The 21,902-nt window shown below is 38.5% G+C and overlaps 1 protein-coding gene across 2 annotated transcripts; it reads left to right on the forward strand.

Annotated features, from left to right (window-relative positions):
• The first annotated feature begins 226 nt into the window (after positions 1-226).
• Positions 227-20,541, forward strand: LOC145768432 (vesicle transport through interaction with t-SNAREs homolog 1A-like). 2 transcript variants are annotated; one of them, XM_082579924.1, is made up of 7 exons: positions 227-424; positions 4,251-4,309; positions 4,709-4,819; positions 5,592-5,678; positions 16,255-16,410; positions 17,060-17,179; positions 17,855-20,541. In XM_082579924.1, exons 1-6 carry the CDS (start codon positions 331-333, stop codon positions 17,135-17,137), a joined length of 585 nt encoding a protein of 194 aa, XP_082436050.1. In that variant the 5' UTR covers positions 227-330; the 3' UTR covers positions 17,138-17,179; positions 17,855-20,541. The 2 variants fall into 2 exon arrangements, with proteins under 2 accessions (XP_082436050.1, XP_082436049.1); XM_082579923.1 differs by having other exon boundaries at positions 17,118-17,179.
• Positions 20,542-21,902: the final 1,361 nt, after the last annotated feature.

Genomic DNA, 21,902 nt, shown 5'->3' on the forward strand with positions numbered 1-21,902 from the left:
GAATTTAAATGCAGAGTACCGGTATAAGATAAGCTTCAAATGGTGGAAGATAGGCCTACCGTATTTAAGAGTTGGGCGAACGCCATCTGCAAAGGTAGCTAGGCTACTGTCTTGTTTGTTCGTGGTGTTTAGCTCAAGTTAGGTGATCAGGGTAATACCATATTTACGATAAATCTTATTGTTGCGACAGATTCTCATAATTTCTTTTCAGTAACGTACTGGCTTTTCTGATTTTTAATAAAAAGCTTACATGTTTGAACTGCAGTAGTAATCTATAGACTACTGAAAGTAAAGTAGCTGGTATAGTGGGCTTTCATTGAAGCTAGTAAAATGGCAACGTTGCTGGCTTCCTATGAACAACAGTTTTCAACTTTAACAGCTGAAATTGTGCAGCGCATTGGAAAAATTCCAAATCATCATGGAAGTAAGTGGTTTTAAGTTTTTAAAAGCTTTTCCGTTACTGACGCTGACACTTTCAAAGCTGCAGACAAATTGATTAATTGTGTAGGGCACTCTTATTGGCCAGGTGTTTTGATGTGATTATGTGGTAAATCAATTGGCCAAGAGAAATAATTAATAGTGACTCTGCAATTGTGCACTGTTGTTGGGATGTGAATGTGCTAACTTGTTTGTTATTGGCATTACAATCGTGAATGTGAAAATGATTGATACTATTAAGCTGCTCAGCTGTGAAACATTTTTTTTTCTTGTCTCTTCTGTAGAGGTGGGCTGCTTATATCTACAAACTAAACTGTTGGCTGATATATTCTATAATTTAAGTAAAATTTCCCTATGAAAATATATTTCAATGACAATTTATTCTTCATGGAACAAATTCTTTTGTGTAAATAGAAATAAGTTTTACACACTGTACATTTTTTACGAAATATTTTTTCTGCAGTGACATAACCCTATTATATCAACACTAGGGTGGAGTGAAAAAAGTTTTTTGTTTAAATCGAAAAAAACGGGGTTCTTAAATCCCGACAAATGACCTAAAACTTCATTAAAAATTGACTTTAGGGAGTTGCCCCCATTTTCCAGCCGGCAACCCCCCAATTTATGCGCACGAGGGGGTAAAATTGTCTATCTCGGTAACCGCTGGTCGTAGAGTCATGATATATAGCTCAAAAGCTGCCAAAACATCATGTTTCTATCTGTCCTAAGAAGAAAGTTTGCTCTATTTACGATACAAAACGAGTTATAGCCAAAAAACCAAAATATACACACATTTTTGTTAAAATTCGGCATTTTTTCTGACAAATTGTGATCTGTCATCAGTTTTTTGAAAAAAAAATCTGATATGTTGCACACGATATAGTAACACACTGATAATACCGAATGTGAAAGATGTAGGGAGGAACTACGGCAAGAAGAGCAACAAAATTTCAGTATAGTGAATGGTGCGTACTTTGATGGACGTAAAGATACAACACAAACGGTTGTGCAAGGTCCAAACGAAAAGCACTACAGATCTGTTCAATTGGAAGAACACTATACCGCAGTTGGCGAGCCGGGGAGTTATTACCTCACCCACTTTTCACCTGAAGATGGCAAGGGCAGAACCATAGCTCAACATCTATTCAATTCATTACAAGGTACAGAATTGCAAAATAAACTGGCAGTTGTTGGTATTGATGGCACTGTATCAATGACAGGAAAACACAACGGATGCATTCGGCCTGGAAGAGTTGCTGAGTAAGCCATTTCCATGGATCGTATGTCTGCTACATAGGTTACTAATGAATTGCCTTTGGGACATGTGTTTGCAGGTCTCGATGGTGCTACAAGTGGCCCAGACACATTTGCAGGTCCAATTGGAAAAAACTACATGGAACTGTATCCTGTTGGCCAGTTACTCAATTCAAAGAGCTCTCGCCACCACTTTTGGCCTTTCCAAAGCTCCCATCCGAAGTTGTGAATGACTTAAGTACGGACCAGTTCTATGCTTATAAAATTTGCTGGGCAATTATTGAAGGAAACGTTGATGATGATCTGGCTTATTTGGAGGTTGGACCAGTTGTGCATTCAAGATGGCTAACTTTGGGATGCAGAATTTTACGTTATTATGTGACAGTGGATGAACCGCCTTCGAACCTGGAGATTCTGGTTCGTTTTTGCCTTGAAGTATATTTTCCGACTTGGTTTGAAATCAAGCTAAACAACCATATAACAAATGGATCCATAAACTTTTTCAACTTGATTCAACGAGTTTTGAATTTTTCTGACCAAAACGTTCGGAAAATTGCTTTGAATGTGGTGACAAGAAACGGTTATTTCGCACAGCCGAAAATATTCTGATTGCAATGCTGGGGGATGATAATGAAGACATACGAAATAAGGGTGTGACTGACCAAGGTGCTTGCAATTCGCAAACATGCCGCTGAAACAAATTCACTTATGGACATTGAAAGTCATAGCAGTTCCAACCCATTGAACTGCAGTCCAATTCGTTTGCTCTGTGTTCCAAAGTTGAACTTGGAAGCAAAGGCATACCACGAGTTAGTTGATATTGAACCTTATCAACAACTTTCTCCAGCAATTGAGCACTTAACCGATGCAGAGTTGGAAGAATGCCGCGAGAAGCCTCTGATTTTGTTTTATCCATGCCACAATCAAACAGTGGAACGACATGTAAAGCTCGTAACAGAAGCATCAGCACAAGTTTCAGGATTTGAAAGACGAGATGGACTCATTCGCCAAAAAGTTAAGTCTCGTAAACTGATGAAAAAATTTGACACAAAAATGCATTTTACATAAGCCGTTTTAATCCAATTGACATACCTATTCAATTTTTTTTGTGATTATCGTGCCATCAGAAAGCCTGAATTGTCATTTTAAAAACAGAGCCTTTTAGGATTAGCAAAGCTCACACTTGAAATATTTCAACTGAGGAATTACAAATCAACGAAATTATAAAAAAAACATTAAGTTTGGGGGCGACTGGGATATGAGTTTACCACTCTTTGAGTCTCCAGCCCCCCAAATATATGTCAAACACAATCTGCCTCCAGCCGTAATCAAACTCGTGCTTTGCCGTTGCAGTATTGAAAACCACGAGCAGTTCCGCTCGGCCATGTCGCTAACATGTCACACCAGGCAAAGCAACTTGTTTTTGCAAAATGAATATGAGTTCTTTGAAGTTCATCACCAAACACTTGTGATATTTTTGCACTGCTACAATTTACATTATGCTTAATGTGAGTGCTTCATTATGATGTTTTGAACTGATGTTAAAAGGACTGTGTTGTGAATATTTTTGGATTATGGGCCCAATCTTCGGTATTATCAGTGTGTTACTATATCTTGTGCAACATATCAGATTTTTTTTTTCAAAAAACTTATGAGAGATCACAATTTGTCAGAAAAAATGCCGAATTTTAACAAAAATGTGTGTATATTTTGGTTTTTTGGCTATAACTCGTTTTGTATTCACAATAGAGCAAACTTTCTTCTTAGGACAGATAGAAACATGATGTTTTGGCAGCTTTTGAGCTATATATCATGACTCTACGACCAGTGGTTACCGAGATAGACAATTTTACCCCCTCGCGCGCATAAATTGGGGGGTTGCCGGCTGGAAAATGGGGGCAACTCCCTAAAGTCAATTTTTAATGAAGTTTTAGGTCATTTGTCGGGATTTAAGAACCCCGTTTTTTTCGATTTAAACAAAAAACTTTTTTCACTCCACCCTAATCAACACATGTCTCAAAGAAACCTTTTAATACCAATGTAGTTATCTTTCAATGAGTGATTTCGTTTGTTGAATATTTGTTTGGGATTGTGCTTGTCATGCATTTGGTTCTATACTATATACAAGAAGCTAGCTTTAAGCTGCTTGAAATAAAAAAAAGTTATGATATATAAATAAAGAAATAGAAAGATGAAAGAACAGTGATTTATCTGTTGATATAATATATGTGTATGGCATGCATATTGCATAGGCGAGCTTATACTTTACTGCCTGTTGGCATCATTATTTTTTTTAAATTTTACAATAAACCCAGATCAACCTCGATGATTGAACTTCTATCTGTGAAAAGCCTTTTACAATCATGCCAAACTTTCTGTGTTGAGCTTGTATGATAAACATAACAATGTATATTTTTACGAACTACGGTATTCCTATTTAGATACCTTCGTATTTATCGTGAAGTGCTCAGTTTATGATTAAGTGCTCCAATCCAACACTCTTCTTTAAAGGTAGATTTATGGTTCTTGTATTTTGATAACTAAATGTTTTATTGCAGTTGAGAAGAAATCTTTGATAAGTTCCATTGAAAGGCAGCTGGATGAAGCACAAGAGCTTGTATGTTTTTACATATAACTTACCAGATCTATGATAAACTGTCGTACCCTACTTTATTTGACTAACTTGCTGGTGGAAGAGTTTGTTTGCCACTGGAATGTACAATTGTACAATGTATATAACGTGTGCTTCAAGATTATTGCTTTATTATAATGCACCATGCAAGCATTCATAACTTCTTTATATTTTGTGTGTTTTCAAGTACGGTACCGGTTAGTTTTAAATATTTCTCCCACGCATTACACAACAAATCTCACCTTTTTCAAGGGATGATGTCCTGATGGCCATGTTATCACATGTGAAATAGAAACAATTTGTCTTGTGAATTTACTGTATCACAGGCACTATATATTATATTATGTTTTGTGAGTTAGTTTACTGAGCATTTTTATTTTCAAGCTGGAACAAATGGATTTGGAAGTTCGTGAGTTGCCCAACTCAGAACGTGGAAAATTAATGGGAAAGATGAAAAGCTACCAAGCTGAATATAACAACTTAGAGTCACAAATCGTAAGTCTTTTGTCCGACTTGGACTAAAGTGACACATGGATTTTGCTGGGCTAACATAAGTCTTGATCTTGATGTTTACTTGGATTATTCATTCTTCTGGAACAGAAAAAAATCACTGTGATATTTTAGTATTGCCTCAGCATTTCTGCCTTTTTGAGATGCGGTTTCACCTATTTTGTATTAAAAGAATGAAGTTAATATTTTTTTATCTCAGTTGAAAAGAAACCACTTTTAGTAACTGTAGATATGGTAGATGCAGAGATGTACGTATACGCCGCAAATTCTACGCCACAGACTTGCGGCGTAGACTTTTTGTTTACGCTAACGCTTGCGGCCACATTTTTTTGGGTAGTTGTCGTTTTAGGTACGCCGTAAAATTTTCGCCGTTTTTTAATGCATAGCGTCAACGCATACTTTTTAATGTCTTAGCTGTTGTTTGCATTTTTTTTTTATAAAACTTTCCAAGTTTTTAATAAGTTGAAAGAATGTTTTCAATGGGCAAAGACATATTGAAACCAAAACGCAGCAAAATGTCAGATGAACACTTTCAGATGCTTGTGTTTCTTTGTGGAAATTCAAAATAAAACTTGTTTGTTTCGAGTGGTTTATACCTTGTGAATGTTTGGCACCTAGCAAACAAAATGAGTTTACGCTAGTGTATGCGCTGACGTCGCCAACTTTTTTTACAAGTTGCATTGCAAATACGTTTACAAATATTGCAAATACTCAATGGAAGAACGCATCATGCTTTAATCATCATTATTCTTCACAGAAAAAAGCAAAAATCTCTTCAATGAATAATGTTAACAAAATGAAAGAAGAATTATTCGACGTTGAAGATGGAAGCTATGATGATCAGGTACTTGTTTATAAAATTTTATAATAATGTGCATTTTCTACAAGCTTTATTATTAAATATACAATATGGCCTATATTCGATGTACTTCATATGTAATTGCTTTGTTGCATTTTCTAAATCACTCTTTTAAAGTGTATGCTTGTAAATGGAAGAAGTGTGTGAAAATATTGTTGTTTTTAATATATATAATAATAAAAGATTTTTACAAATATCATTTTGGTTTGTAGTAGAGATGTACCGATATATCGGTATCGGTGATATCGGCCATTTTTTTAGTATCGGCATCGGTATCGGCAAAATTTGGCCGATACTGTGACCGATACTAAACATGTAAAAAAAAGGTGTTTGCTGCGGATTTTCTGCAGAAGCAAAGATATAGATTTTTTAAAGTAGTAACTAACGTCACATTAATGTAGAAAAATAACAACCTATTTAAATTTTTGATACCTCACACCCCCATGACTTCATGCGCGCACCTTTTGGCATTGTTTGCTTACAGTGATTCTTTCACTCAAACAAAACGTTTAGTTTCAGCAGTTTTGCGTTGTTCGATTCTTAAGTTGTGAAGGAGACTCAATTTCTCCAATATTTATCATTTGTGTTTTTTTTTTACTCTCAGCAGAGGATAAAACCAGGCCAAGACTACCCAGATAGCAAAATATATAATTTTGCATCGTTTATACGTTGCTAAACGTTTAAAAAATCCATGTAACTTGGTTATTTTTAGTAAGCTGGTTCTATCAGTTTGTGATTTAATTTCCACCTTTCGTTGTAATAAACCCACCAAGCTTAAACAATGTCATGGCAGAGTAAGTAGGCTCAAAATGAAAGCAATGGAACTACGAATCCTCACTAAACTAATCAATAAATGGTCTTGTTGCGCCTAAGATGACAACCTCATTGTGAAGAAAGGAGCGTTCTTCCCGGCTATCAGCACAAGGCTGAGCACTCACTAGTACAGCGAGCTGTTGTGATTCGCTAACCATAACGGTGTAGCTTTCATGCTAGCCATTTAGACCGTCCAATCAACTATATGTTTCTCGGCAGCCGTTTTGTAGCAAGAATTGACATCGACAACACGACAAGAATTGAAATGGCAAAGGCAAAAGCTTTTCAACCAAACGACAAGCGCCCTTAGGTTGCACATTACTTGTTGAATAGTTTTTTTACCACTACACAAATCACTTGGTTTGCATTTTACATCTTATTATCAATTATGATAGCTTATTTGGAGAGTTTGCACAAACACTGTATTAATTTTTCAGAAACCCAAATTATGATGTAATGTTTCTTCCCTTATACCCCAGTCCTCAATTACGGTGGACTTTCATTACTAAAACCTTGATATAATTCCTTGCAAATACCAAAATTGCTTCTTTTTGTAACACCAAAGTATCGACCAAAATATCGGTATCAGTATCGGTATCGGCCTAAAAAAGTGATATCGGTATCGGCAAAATATTGGTATCGGTACATCTCTAGTTTGTAGCATACTAACTTGCAATGTGCCAAAAAAGCAGCATACGTCATATTGCAGAACGCCATGCAATATTTGTGTTATTATTGTGAAGTGTTCAAACCTTAAAAGAAAATTTTATGTTTTCCATTAGCCTATATCAGTGGTTTTCAACCAGGGTTCCGCGGAACCCTAAGGTTCCGCCAGTAAGTCTAGGGGTTCCGCAAGTTTACATTCAAATCTGAGAGTCAGGGTTGGAGATAGGGGTTAGGGTCTCATTTCAACGTTTAGCGACGTTAAAACGATGTAAAAGCGGCAATGATAATTAGGCTACGGTACCTAATAATTTAAAAAAAAATTCAAAAAATCGCTGATTCAACGTCTGCAGACGTTGAATCAATGTAGAAATGACGGATTTGCTGTCAGGGAGTTTACTGCAACGGTTACATAATTAAAGTCTAATAATATTATTTTTATTACGCAATCAAGATACAAATGCAGTTACAGTTATTCAGTTGCCTGACATAGGTAGTGTCACAATAGACTTAACGCAGTGAAAGATCGCATCAGTGATGACGAGGATTAAAGTTGTAAAAGTAATCCGCTCCGAATTTAAAATAAGTGCAAAGTTATGAAAAAAACTTTTGATTAAGTTTCTGTATATATTTAAAGAAAAAAGTGTGTCATAAAGGATAAGACGTACCTGCATATTGCTGAAAAATAAACCTTTTTCAATAAATATTTGTTTGTATAGTTGAAGTAGCCAATTTAGTATAATCAAGGTTACGCGTTAAGTTTCAACCAATAGGCATTAGGCAGCGTATGTTTTTACATTCATAAAAAGGGAGGTATTGGATGGTTGGTTACATGGCACTGTTGATTTCCGTCCTTTCAACAAGCTCTTGCTTCAGATCATTTGAAGATTTATTGACCAGATTAGATGTAGGTTTCAAAACAACCTATTGTAGGTGTTTCCAGTACGGGTCTGCTACTATTCGGTGAGTCCGATTCGATGAGTCCGATTCGATGAGTCCGATTCGATGAGTTCGATTCGGTGAGTTCCTAACCTCTAACCCCTAACCCTTAAACGGCAATGATAATTAGGTTACGGTACCCGATAATTAAAAAAAAAATTTGAAAAAATCCCCCGTTAAGGGATCGGACTCACCAAATCGGACTCACCGAAACGGGCCATTCCGTTCCAGTACAGTGAGCTTTAACAAATAAGTGAAATGACGCCCTGTCCATTGTAGGTGCCGTTTTAGTTTTGTTTTATTGATTCCTTATTAGGGTGTTGCAAATTTTACAACCTATGTTGAAAATATGATTTTCTGACCAGAAATGGTATGAAACGACACCAAAAAAAAATTTTTCGAAAAATTTTAAGGTTTAGGTGTCCCACGCTCACCCCGAAAATTTTGCGTTTTGCCGCAAATGAACATATTTTACCAAACGCATGCAATTTCTACATTTTACATCATAACCACACCATCTTGGGTATCATTTTGATCAGAATTTTATGGAGAACATCACTAAACTATCAAAAGGTAATTTTCTGTAAGAATGTAAAAATTCAAAGTTTGGCCTGGGGTAATATTTTGACAAAAATCCATTCGAAAAAGGTGGAAAAATTGGAAAATTAGACACAAAATGTTTTGAAACATAGGGTATACACAATACTACAATAGTCTTATCAGTTAAATGCCAAACAGTGTCAAAACTAAGTGTCATCTTTGAAGTGTCAAAACTGTGTGATATCCGAACACATTGATGTGACATAAGCTTGTGTTTTGTCATCAGTTTCTTTTATTGTGTCGTCTGACATTGCATCGTTACTGTCTTTAACCTTTCGGTTATTCAAACATCTGGTGAAGTTGCCAATCAGCCTCTCATTCGCCATCTGGTTGTTTTTGAAGGACACCCAATCATTAGGTTGGTGGTTGGCCTAGTGATAAACAAGGAGAGCACTGGCTTGTGACATCGAAAAAGGCAGCCAGGGAACGGTTGCTCCATAGTAAGTGCTTGATGTCCACAGATGTAGTTGAGATCTTTGCTACATCTGCAGCTTTTACCAGAGGATGACATGAAAAACACGATAGGGCGACATTTTTTTGGAGATGGCCATGTCATGCCGTGTTTTAAAAAGCAGGGCTTTGCATGCTTAGCTACATCAGGTTTTGACGACTTCATTAAATCGCGATTTAGTACAACCAAAGCAGGTCCTTCCACTGCACTTGGTCTCAAGGTCTGGCATAAATCGAAAAGAACATTGGGACATACACATCGAGTACAAACTGACAAATACATTCAAGTTCTCTTTTCTGATGATTTGTTAATTTAAACAAATTAAAATTTATGATCCTTAAATAACCACTAGCTTTTGTTAGCCATCTGGCATGGTGAAGCTTTTCTGGCTTACGAAACAGATACTTTTTCAGTAGCTCAGGAATATCCATAAAAGTGAAGCAGGCAAGTGCCAAAAGGCAAGCCTGGTCGTCTCTCATGGACTTGGTGTTGCTGCCAGAAAGATTCTGAATTAAAGGCTCCTAGCATTCCCTCATCACTTTTTGTGACAAAGCACTTGGCTTGATGCTTGGTGGATGGAGATTAGATTCAGTTAAATCTTCTTTCTTGATCTCTGGTATAAGATTAAACACTGAATCTTTGACAAGTTTGTCAGTGGCTTTGGTATCTCCATCAAACTCATTAATGATATCATCCAAATATAACTCTATGCTATGGTACAAGCATTCAAGAACTATTACATCATGACCATTCATGTGGTTGATAAACTGGGTTATCCTTGACAATATACCCTTAGTACGACCAGTGTTGACAGCCGTTGTGTCAGTCATGATGCTGATTACATTTCGAAATAGATCCGGCTGTATCAGCTCCTTCAATGCTATATAGCAATTTTCCCCAGTAATGCTCACTAGGGTGGAGTGAAAACACTTTTTATAAATTTTTTATTAGCTTGGGGTTGGAAAACTTGCCAATTACTACCAAAAACAGTTGTGCAAAATTAGAATGTAATCTGACGACATCTTGATCTGCCACCAGCCTGGTTTTTTTTTTTTCGCTGAGACTTTTCGGTCATTTGTCCGAAATGACTTGAAAAAATTCGGTCATTTTTTATTTATTTCGGTCATTTTTTCTGATGAAAATATTTCCTTTGAAGTAGCTGATACAAACGAAAATTTGCACTTTCTGACTAGCTACAACATTAAGTTTCGCTGAGAAACGTTGTCGTGTTTTATCTGAGAAAAGTTAGAACAGACAAACGTTACTTTCAGTCTTCGAAATTAACATATTTTTATTTTTGCAAAAACATTGTCAAGGTCAAACGGCAAAAGTTGAAATTGCCTCGGCAATTGCATGTGAACGTTTATTACGAAAAAATTGTACCAAAACATGTAAAGCGAAAAGCAAAATATATACTAGAGTAGTCTATCACGACCGCACTGTTTGATTTATTGTGATGTAATAATACCAAAAACTAGCGATAAAGCGAGCAACGCGATACGCACGCTGTTAAGTAATAAACGTTATATAACTGACGGGGGGGAAAGTAAGTTAATTTTGGGTTGATTCAATGTTCGAGGCAACACAAATCGATTTAATTTTCCCGGCGGTTATATTGCGTAACAACAGTACCCAATAAGAAATTTACGTTTGTTTTACATTAATTCGACATCTAGTGGCGTTGAATTATCATAAAATAACGTTAATTGCTCAACCAGGTACCAGTAACAAATTTCCCTGCGAAAAGATTGCCTCGATTTACGTTTACACTAACATAATTTCGGCACAATTGAGATACTGCGAGCAACACAAAGTCGCGAGGCGCGATAAGGAGTAGATGCTTAGACTAATTTGACGTCTACCATCGTTGAATCAATGCAAATAGGATGATATTTTTATGAAAGGTTCAATTCTCTCAGCTGGGCACGTGTCTAAGCGCCGGCGAAGTAGGAAGTAACCCAAATAAAACATCCAGCAATAGTAAGAGTCTGGTGTAGTCCAAGAAAATTATTTTTTTTTGTAATCTTTTGGTCCTTACAAGCGCTCCTGTGGCCTCAGCATTTTTATTGCCAACGCTAATGCGCCATTCACGCATCTGCATCGGCAATCACCTCGGCAAGTGCCGATTGCCCACGCAAATTTCGAAGACTGACTTCTGTATTTGCGTTATCACATATAATAAGACATTGGATCAACGTTTAAACACTAAGTCTACGTCTTGTATTTCCGATTGACAAGAAATCGTACAGTGGCGCAAGAAGCTTCTTTGCAATCACTGAAATCGATTTGAGCGCGTACGTATTTTTTCGGACATTTTGACCGAATTGACTACATTTTTTTCGGACATTTTGCTAAAAAATCGGTCAATGACCGATAAATGACCGAAAAAAAAAACCCAGCCACCAGCCACTTGAAAATTTACTATATATTTCCTTCTACATTAGGGTGGATCAATTTAGTGGGGTGTAAAACTTTTTTCCTCATTTTGCTTATCTTGGGTAGCCAAAACTTGCGATTGGGCATATAGAACACTGTGCTAAAACTATATTTCGATCAAACAAATTTTTGATCTGCAACCAGGCCATTACTTATCGACTAAAAATGCAAAAATACATGCAAATGTATATTTGAATTTGACATTAGCATAGAGATTTATTGCAATGCAATGGAAATGATAATATGCATCAAACTTCCTCATTTTAGATGAAACAGTCACGTTTCGATTCGAACTTGGGCATTTCTTGTCGTGATTCAATGTGTGAGCGTATAAATCCATCTCGTGAATTAACCCTTCACACCGCCGCTGAAGCTTCCGTCACCAACTTGACGCACTTTTCCACCACTTGCGTGTGACACGGAAATTGAGGAATTAAAAGTTCTGGAGTGTCCTTAGCTGCAATCATGTCTCGCAGTTCTTTGTTCTCCATGTTTCTTGTCACAGGAGCCTCCGTAAGATTGAGAGCCTGACAGTCAACTATATCGTAGTATTCGTTGGCGTCAAACTTTATGGGCGGAATGCAGAATCGTCGCACTGTTCTCTATTCACGATGGCTTGATCGAGCATTCTGAATTCGCTTAAGTCCAAGCTCACGGATTATCACTACCAATGACAAATGTAAAGTGGCAAATAAGAAGCACGCCCTTGCAGTGAAGCAGGAATGCAGCTGGCTCTGGAACTCCCCAAGCTCAGATGGCCATTTGTCAGCCCCCTTCAGCACCAGAGAACTTGCATCTGTCATTAAACAAGTTAAAAGTGGGAAAGCACAAGGGCCCGATAATATCCCTCCAGAATTCTTAAGGCACTGTGGTCCCAAATGTTTGGCATGGTTGAAAAGCTTCTATTCTGCTTGCCTGACCCTCCAGGCCATACCTAAAATCTGTCGAAAAGCAACTGTAGTGGCACTACTAACCAAACAAGCCAGCTGATGATTCAAGAGCTATCGTCCAATATCACTACTCTGCGTCCCATATAAGATCCTGGTACGGCTCCTGCTAACTTGACTCGAGCCAGTTGTCGATCTCCAACTACCAAAAGAACAAGTTGGATTTCGGCACGGACGCTGTACGACTCATCAAGCAGTCAAGCTGACCGAGGATATAGAGAAAAGTTTCGAGAAGGGCAACAAAGCAGGAGTAATCTTGGTAGACCTCACTGCTGCCTATGATTCTGTGTGTCACCAAGGGCTAACCCTAAAGCTCCTCCGCATGATCCCAGGTAAAAAGGTAGTGCGATTTCTCGCCAACATTCTGGCAAATCGGACCTTTTTGCCGAAGACGAGTGATGGGCAGTGCAGCCGGCCCAGCCACTTAAGAAACGGTGTTCCGCAAGGATCATGGTTATCCCCGCTACTATATTTAACATCTACATCAGTGACATGCTAGAGACTACGTCACGCCACTACGGCTATGCTGATGATCTGGCACTACTCCATTCTGACAAGTACTGGCATGTGGTAGAGGAAGCACTTACAGATGACATGGCCCAAATCGCAGACTACCTGAAGCTTTGGATGCTGAAACTGAGCCTGGCAAAGATCACTGTCACACCTTTTCACCTTTGTAACATGGAATCTACGCGCCCATTGTCAGTCTCAACGGAAACCCACTCCCACACAACCCGTGCCCCACCTTCCTAGGAGTGAATTTCGATCGAAAATTAATATACAAACACCATGCTGAAGCCCTACATGCTAAGCTATCAGCGCGCAACAACTTTCTGAGATGCTTAGCTGGAACATCCTGGGGTTCTAGTACATCTGCACTCCGTACAAGTGCTCTTGCACTTGTTTATAGCACCTCCAAATATGCTTCTCCCACTTGGTGCCGCAGCGCACACACTAGCAAAATTGACACTGCCCTCAACACCACCATGAGAATAATCACTGGTTGCCTGCTTCCAATTCCCACCGACTTTTTGCCTGTGCTATCCGGCATCGTCCTAGGTAGACTACGAGGAAAAATCACGTACGCAGTCTAGTTTCAGAAGCTATGTCAAGGAATGACCACCTCCTCAACCAGATTGTCCTAAATTCGCACCCTCAAAAGCCCCAGCGCTTGGAATCTCGACGCTCCTTTTCCGGACATGCTGCAGATATCTGCAAGTCCAACTTCCACCTTACCGAAGTTTGGAACAGTGAATGGAGAGAAGTTGCGAGACCAACCCAATTCACAGTTCCTCCCAATACCAACAGTCAACACTCCAGCCGGAGCAGAACAACCTCGGAAGGAATAGATGAAGCTCAAGCGCTTGCTGACTGGGGTGGGCCATTTCAACAGCAACATGTTTCAATGCGGCCTCACCGACTCACCATCTTGTGCATGTGCCTCAGAATCTCAGACTGCATAACACATTATCTACCAATATCCTGCATATCGACCCCAGGACAGATATATGGAGTGTGGACCTCACAACGCTCGATGAACACACAATCCATTGGCTGCTGTGCCTGGATGTAACAACGTGATCTGCGGCGGTCTCAAACGCAAAAAGAAGAATATTCTCCAACTTTTTGGGAAGATGCTCCATACACAAAGCAAGAGCTTATCCAAGAGGACAGGAAAATTCACGTGGTCCAGCTGTTAGTCCATCCAGATGTGCAAATACATGTCTAATGCAAATACACGATACTGTTCTCCAGAGAAATGGATACTTTGCACACTCAGAAAACATTACGTTGGCCATGATCACAGATGAGAGGCAGATAATCCGTGAGCTTGGACTTAAGTGAATTCAGAAAGCTCGATCAAGACATCGCGAACAGAGAACAATGCGACGATTCTGCATTCCGCCCATAAAGTTTGACGCCAACGAATACTACGATATGGTTGACTGTCAGGTTCTCGATCTCACCGAGCCTCCTGTGACAAGAAACATGGAGAACAAAGAACTGCGAGACATGATTGCAGCTAAGGACACTCCAGAACTTTTATTTCCTCGATTTCCGTGTCACACGCAAGTGGTGGAAAGGTGCGTCAAGTTGGTGACGGAAGCTTCAGCGGCAATGTGAAGGGTTAATTCGCGAGATGGTTTTATACGCTCACGCATTGAATCACGACAACAAATGCCCAAGTTCGAATCGAAACGTGACTATTTCATCTAAAACGAGGAAGGTTGATGCATATTATCATTTCCATTGCATTGCAATAAATCTCTATGCTAACGTCAAATTCAAATACATTTGCATGTTTTTTGTATTTTTGCGGTTTTAGTCAATGAGTAATGGCCTGGTTGCAAATCAAAAATTTGTTCGATCGAAATATAGTTTTAGCGCAGTGTTCTATATACCCATTAGCAAGTTTTGGCCACCCAAGCTGAGTAAAATGAGGAAAAAAGTTTTACTCCCCCCTAAATCGATCCACCCTAATGTAGAAGGAAATAGTAAATTTTCAAGTGGCTGGTGGCAGATCAAAAATTTGTTCGATCGAAATTATTTTTTTACACAATGTTCTATACACCCAATGGCAAGTTTTCCAACCCCAAGCTAAGCAAAATGAGGAAAAAAGTGTTTTACCCACCTAAATCGATCCACCCTAATGCTCACGTCTTTTCGGAAAGTTTTCAGAGCGACAAAGAATTCACCTTCATGAAAATGTGATAGAGCAGCTAATCTTTCCCCTTGAAATATCTTCTTAGCCATCAAAGCATAGCTGATGAAATGACGAATTTCTCAATAGAATCTCTTTATCTTTGAGTAAAGTCTTGCTTACCTTAAGAGATCTGCGATAAAAAGTGATATGGTGTCTCTTAGCATCAGGAGCATTTAGTTGTTCTGCTCCACAATCCAACAAAGACTGAGATAGGCGATATGATGAAAGTTTTTTACACTTTAAAACGCAAAAATGAAAAGTTTTAATTTTTCTTTTGACAAGAAATGTAAAATCTCTGTTTTGCAATGCATTCCCATGAAAATCCTGATCAAAATGATACCCAACATGATGGGGTTATCATGTAAAACATAGATCTTACATGCGCTTAAAGATATCTTTATTTGCGGCAAAATGCAAAATTTTTGGGGTGAGCGTGGGACACCTAAAACATAAAATTTTTTCTTCTGGTGTCGTTTCACGCCATTTCCGGTCAGAAAATCATACTTCCAATAAAAGATTCAAAAACTTTTTGAAAAACGCAACACCCTATTCCTTATGCACCAAATAAAACAACTCGCTTTTTTTCTTCGTTAAACACATACCACTTTTTTAATAAAAACGTGAATGTGGTTCCATACTTGAAACCCAAACCAAAACAGGAGCTTGAGAGACAAGGCTCGCATTGTGTTAAGCCTCGATTAGAATGGGGTGACCACTGGCCAGTTACGTTTTCCGACCGCCTTTTTTTTGAATAACTACGCCCATCCTGTTTGTTACCCCACGGGGAGTGGAGGTGAGCAGTGTGCCTTCAACAATCACAAAACCAACTTAGGCCGAGTGTCGAACCAGGATTGCTTAATTGGAAAGGGAGCGCTTTAACCTCTGTGCTATCCTGTTTTTTTCAATATATATTTATAATAGTTGTTTTAACGTTCTACAAGTATATTCATCACATGACGAGAAACGGGGACGATTGTCATGAGAAAAAATGTTCTTGTGTTTTCACAGCGTGCTCGGTTGCTAGACAACACTGAGCGATTGGACAATTCAACTCGCCGGCTCGAAATCGGCTACAGAGTCGCCACTGAAACGGAACAAATCGGCCAGGATATTTTAGATAATTTATACAGAGACCGTGAAAAGATCAATAGATCGAGACAACGGGTAGGTCATTGATCGATTTTTACTTATTAAGTTTACCATAAAAAAAAACTCCAGGAGATAGAAATCTGACGATCTTTCTCAGGGCGTGTCATTTACAAGAAGCCAAGATCCCGCCTGCTTCATAATCTTACACAAATGTCAAACGTATTGAAAGATCTTTAATTACGTATCGCTGTCCCCCAGCTGGAAAATCACTTTTTTGCATTGATACAACGTCTACAGATGCAGAATCAAATACAAAAAATACTTGTTTGTTGGCTGGGACAGGTCTAACTTGCTCTCTGGGAATGCGTTTGAATAAAAAGCAAAAGAATTCATATTTTTTCTAGCCCGATATAATTTTCTAGTATAACTTGGGTGGCCGGTGGAGAGGTTACTTTTTTCAACTGTGTTGCTGAGCAGTGAGCAATGTCTGTTTATGACGTCATTTTCATCCGTTAGATACATCGGTAGACATTGATGTTTTTGTGCGAGTGTTTTATCATTATCTCGTTGGAGTGCACAATGGGTTGCTTGCAATATTTCTAGATCCTTTTAACAAAATATGCTAATGCTGGATCATCACCAGCCAGTCATGCCAATGCTGTGTATACCTCGTATAAAATGATGTACAATCGTCACTTTTTTTTTACACTGCAATTTTACATAGTTTTCTCGTTTTACCTTCAACCCAAACACAAATTCTCTATCATTACTTGCTCTTCCAGCTGAAGGAGGGAGACGGTAATCTTGGGAAGAGTTCAAGAATCGTATCGAGCATGACAAGAAGGTTTGTAGCACCCATCGCCAACTATACTGACTTGCAAAAAAGTTGCATTCTCACAAAGAAGTACCCAGATAGCAAAATCCGTCATTTTAACATGGATTCAACGTCTGTAGACGTTGTCTGTTTGTAAAGTTTGTAGACGTTGAAGCAATGTAAAAATGACGGATTTTACTGTCTGGGTAGTTTGATTTGTGATATTCTCCGCCTTAGGAATTTTAATTCAGGACTCAAAATGCAAACAATTGCGAGTGCATTGCATTTCCCGTCAAAACCGGATATCGCACTTGTCTTCAGTGTGTGCAGGTTGTTTTGCTTTTCTGACTGACAATGTGGCTTGACGTCTGCATTTTGAACACAACGTCAAGATAGAGATGCTGGCCCATAAATTTTTCATGCACATGAAGGTTATGACAACAATTGACACACGAAATGTTGTGACTTTGATATTTCGTTGCTTGATTTTCGAGTACTCAGTCAACAACGTCATATGCCGCACTCGATGATGTTATTTTAAAGTGTGAACTTTTGCCACCACTTGTAAAAAGTGAAATTCTTGTCGACATTATCAACGTCATTCCTCCCATTGTTGACGTCATAATTCCATTGCTGACGAAGAAGCGTTTGTTTCAGGGCAAGGCCAATTGAAGATAGTTTTAACATTTTTTTTTTCGATTTCAGGCTCATCCAAAATCGACTTTTGATGATGGTTATCATTGCCGTCATGATAATCATTATTATCATCGCCATATACTTCACTGTAAACAACAATAAGTCTTGACAAGTAAAGAAGAACTGAAGGCAAAAACTTATGAAAACTGTATTCTTTGTGATATTCTCCCATCTGCAGCAGTGCAGCTGCAAATTGAGTCCGTACACCATCAGCAAATCAGAAGTTTTTTACATTAATTCAACGTCTGCAGACGTTGGAATTTGGCAGAACCAAGGCTTCTGTCCTAAAGCAGAACACATAGAGATGAAACGCACTGTTTCAATTTTTGTTTGCAAAATCGATTTCGTAGCATTTCGGCTTTATGTCAAAACCGACAGTTCATCAATTGTCAAGAGGTTTAGTCCGGATTAATTTTCCGAATGTCATATTTTGACTTGGAAGATCTTGTCGTACGTTCATGCTTGGTATGATATTTACACACTGTAGCTTCTGGAAGTTTTTAACGTTTTCAGCAATCGATTTCAGGGTATTGAAAGAAAGCTAAAACTTGTTCTGTTTACTGCTGAGTGCATAAATTCCATTATCAGATGCCATTATCCATTATTTATAAAGTTTATTTTTGCTTCAAAGTTTTCGCGAAAGGATACAACATTGAAAGAACTTTTTTCTTTGGCTGATCGAGAAATTTCTTGCTACAGTCTATATACCGTACTCTAGAAACTATTTTAAAAATACATATTTTTATAAGAATCTTTGACCTTTTGCATGTTATTTTGCCGTTTCAAATTGTGTTACATGATTTATTTAATAGCATATGGTCAGCAGTGAGCACTAGACATTTGCCATATGTTGTTATCTCGTGGTATTTTGAAGTAAACACGAGCGACGACTAATCACAAAAAAGTGCATACACTCATGTAATGGTTGCTTTTTTATGACAACACAAGAGTGAAGTTTTTTTATTTGCGTCCTGGCTAAGGAAGTCTTGAAAAACTTTTATAATCTTTGCCTCTTCTGTTTTATTTACAGAACTGGTCATCATCAACCAATGACGCTCATTTTTGTCAATTTTGTTTCAGAGCTCGTGTTGTAATAGATTCTATCGTAGTTTTCTACTTTGTTTGTGCAATATTGTTGTTGAATACGTAGAGGGACTGTTCACCAGGCTCCCTGTTCAACAGCAAATGGCACAACACTGGTTCTTGCTACTTTATTCATTTCGTCAGTATGTTTCTGTCATGTGCCATCTGCTACTGAACAGGTAGCTCAGTGTTTACCTGTTTCAGTCCCCTTGATAAAGTCAGTCGTGCTGACTGACGAAACGTCGGAAATAGAGACTGGGCGTTATTAACATCAGGTGCAAGTCGTCATTTTGTTTATTGTTCTTGAAATTGTGCCTGTCGTGATTTGGTTGACAGCTAATTCCTCAAATCTTTTTGGCCAGAGCTTGCGACATACAAATTATACTGGCTCTTGGCATTGAAAACTCAATGTTCCCCCAATGTAGATTTTAGTGGGTTTGTAAGAGACGAACAACAAAGGCTACTTTCCCGTGCCGAGTTGCACCTAATGTGCATTGTGCATGCTTTCTTAAGTTTTGTAAAACAACGTACCATCAAGGTATTCCCTGTGAAATGTTATCGATATCTGCACAATAATCCAGAGATTTTCATGCCCGATTATACGACGTGGCTCTCAACGACAAACACCTGCATAGCCCAGCCTAGGTTGTTCAAATGTTCATGCCAATATAATTGAAACACAATCACTGTTCTCTGTTCAGTATAAATGTATGTTGTAACACCCTGTTGTAGTAGAGTTTCCTTTGCTGTAAGTTGTTGACGTTTGGTAAACACCAGGGGTCATGAAATATGTTTCATAGTAGGCACTAGGCAGGCTAACTGAAATATTAACAATCGTTGCGCGCATAGACATTCTCTTCAACGCTTTCAAGTCACAAGTAGGCCTAAAGCTCTGTATATATTTAGAATAACGAGGCGTAGACCTCCCTAAGCTTGGCAGCCTCTCGTGTAGACGGAAACTGTCAGACACTAATGATAGACAGCTTAGATTAAATTAATTATTTGCGTATTACAGTATATTCAATCCTTTAATAATAAAAAAAGTCAATCTTCCTGGAACGTATTAAAAGTCAATGCGTTATTTTCTAACCAATAGAACATAGCCATAGCCGCATTTCACCAAGGCACGACAATGAACGAAAACGGCCTGCTAATTGATCTACAGCACAAAGTCGTGAGGTAAAGAGCTATGCGGGTAATTGGCGACTAAAAGCGTTGACCTGCCCGTTTAACCTTCATCGACCTTAGCTTGGTGAAGCGTTGGTAGATCTTGCCATTGGCGTTCGTTATTGATCTGTTTCCTTGAGAATTCATTTTGGCTTTACAACTCAATTAATAATTTTTACTCATCAGGTTGTGGTCTTATTGTTAGGCTCAAATCTTTACTCACAATTAGACAATTTATTTCAACCAAACAGAAGTATCACTGAAAAAAGTTGATTTGTAGCTAAGTCTTTTTTATGTTCTTGTAGCGGTTATGTCATTGTGAAACCTAAAGTATCATTTTTCTTGATGTTTTGAAATCTGGTAGGCTACTAAATTAGACGTTTAACATGATTTGATTTCCATATTCCTGAAGAATTTGAAAGTGTTTTGACAAAAAATAAATTTATGTTCAAACGCAGGAGTTCTTGACCTGGATTCCTTGAACCCTTAGAGGTCCTAGAAGATGCATTAAGGGGTCTATGAAACGAAATTTAATTATTTCGAAAATCCACTTATTTTCGTCTGTCCATAAGATAACGATCCCACTTGATCAGGCTACAATTACAGCCAGTCATGCACCTCGAATAGTTTGAGCAATTGCATAAATTTAGCCGATCATAAAAGAAATGTTAAGAAAAAGTATATTGAAGACTATATGTTGCCTTTGGTTTCACGTTGATTACTGGTAGAAATGGCAGCGAAAGATCGCAGTGTTTTCTGTGCGGTAAAGTAGGCTACTTACCAACGCAAGTTTGAAGCCAGCAAAGCTGAAAGAGCACCTCCTCATATCTGTTCATCCTAACTAAGAATGCGAGTGATAGTGTTAATAATTTTTGTTCTAAGAAGGCTGGATTTGAGAAAGCTGGGACTTTGCTATAGCTTACGGTTTTGTTACGGCACAGAAGGCTTGTCTCAAAGCATCTTATAAAGTTGCTTAGCCTACAACATTGCTAAGCAAAAGAAAGCACACATGATTGGAGAGACACTGATAAAACCGTGTGCCTTGGAAATGACAGGTGGTTTATGACATAGAACAAAGAAACTTGAATCCGTGTCTTTGTCAAATGACACCATCAGATCCAGTTATCTACTATACGTGATGACAATCTTGTCAAAGATGAACTTATTGAGTTGACAACAAAGCAGAATGATGTTAAGAAGCAAATTCAACTCGAGGAATCTTGAAGAATTCTGGTGTTCCATTGGCTCAGGTAGGATATATTCTTGTCTGTTCTCAGCAGCCGATTGTGACATGAATTGACAGCGATAGACACCGTGTTTCGCCTATGAGTCTGGGCCCGTCAGTATCGCACCGCTAATTCTGCCACTGACAATCAGACACCGCTTTTACCAGTCAGTTTTGTTTGTGCCAGAATTAGTGGTGCGATACTGACGAGGCAAAACTCAATATCTATCGCTGTCAATTGCTACTATCGGCTGCCTAAAAACATCGTTGATTAGATGGTCTAGGCTAATTCTAAGTAATGGGTCACCAACTAGCGCCAAAGTGGCCCGCATGCAAACAAGGTTGGTGACCCCTGGTCTAAATGGCTAGCGTAGAAGCTACACCGTTATGATTAGCGAATCGCAATTGTTCACTGCACTTGAGAGTACTCACTACTCAGCCTTGTTCTAGCAGCCAGGAAGAACGCTCCTTCACAATGTATTCTTTTGTGGTAATGAGAGTCATGGCTGCTCTTATGCCCTTTGCTACAACCTATCTCTGTGAGGCGTGATTTTTAGCTCTTATCAAAACGAAACAGCAAAT

Source organism: Aplidium turbinatum, chromosome 4, assembly GCF_918807975.1.
Source record: "Aplidium turbinatum chromosome 4, kaAplTurb1.1, whole genome shotgun sequence".
In the NCBI taxonomy this organism is placed as follows: domain Eukaryota; kingdom Metazoa; phylum Chordata; class Ascidiacea; order Aplousobranchia; family Polyclinidae; genus Aplidium; species Aplidium turbinatum.

What these genes read in the sequence shown, in the direction of transcription:
- LOC145768432 (XM_082579923.1), top strand. Translation starts at nt 331, where the DNA reads ATGGCAACGTTGCTGGCTTCCTATGAACAACAGTTTTCAACTTTAACA. An exon ending in ATGGAAGCTATGATGATCAG is followed by an intron (nt 5,679 to 16,254) that starts GTACTTGTTTAT and finishes GTGTTTTCACAG; the next exon opens with CGTGCTCGGTTGCTAGACAA. An exon ending in GTATCGAGCATGACAAGAAG is followed by an intron (nt 17,180 to 17,854) that starts GTTTGTAGCACC and finishes TTTCGATTTCAG; the next exon opens with GCTCATCCAAAATCGACTTT.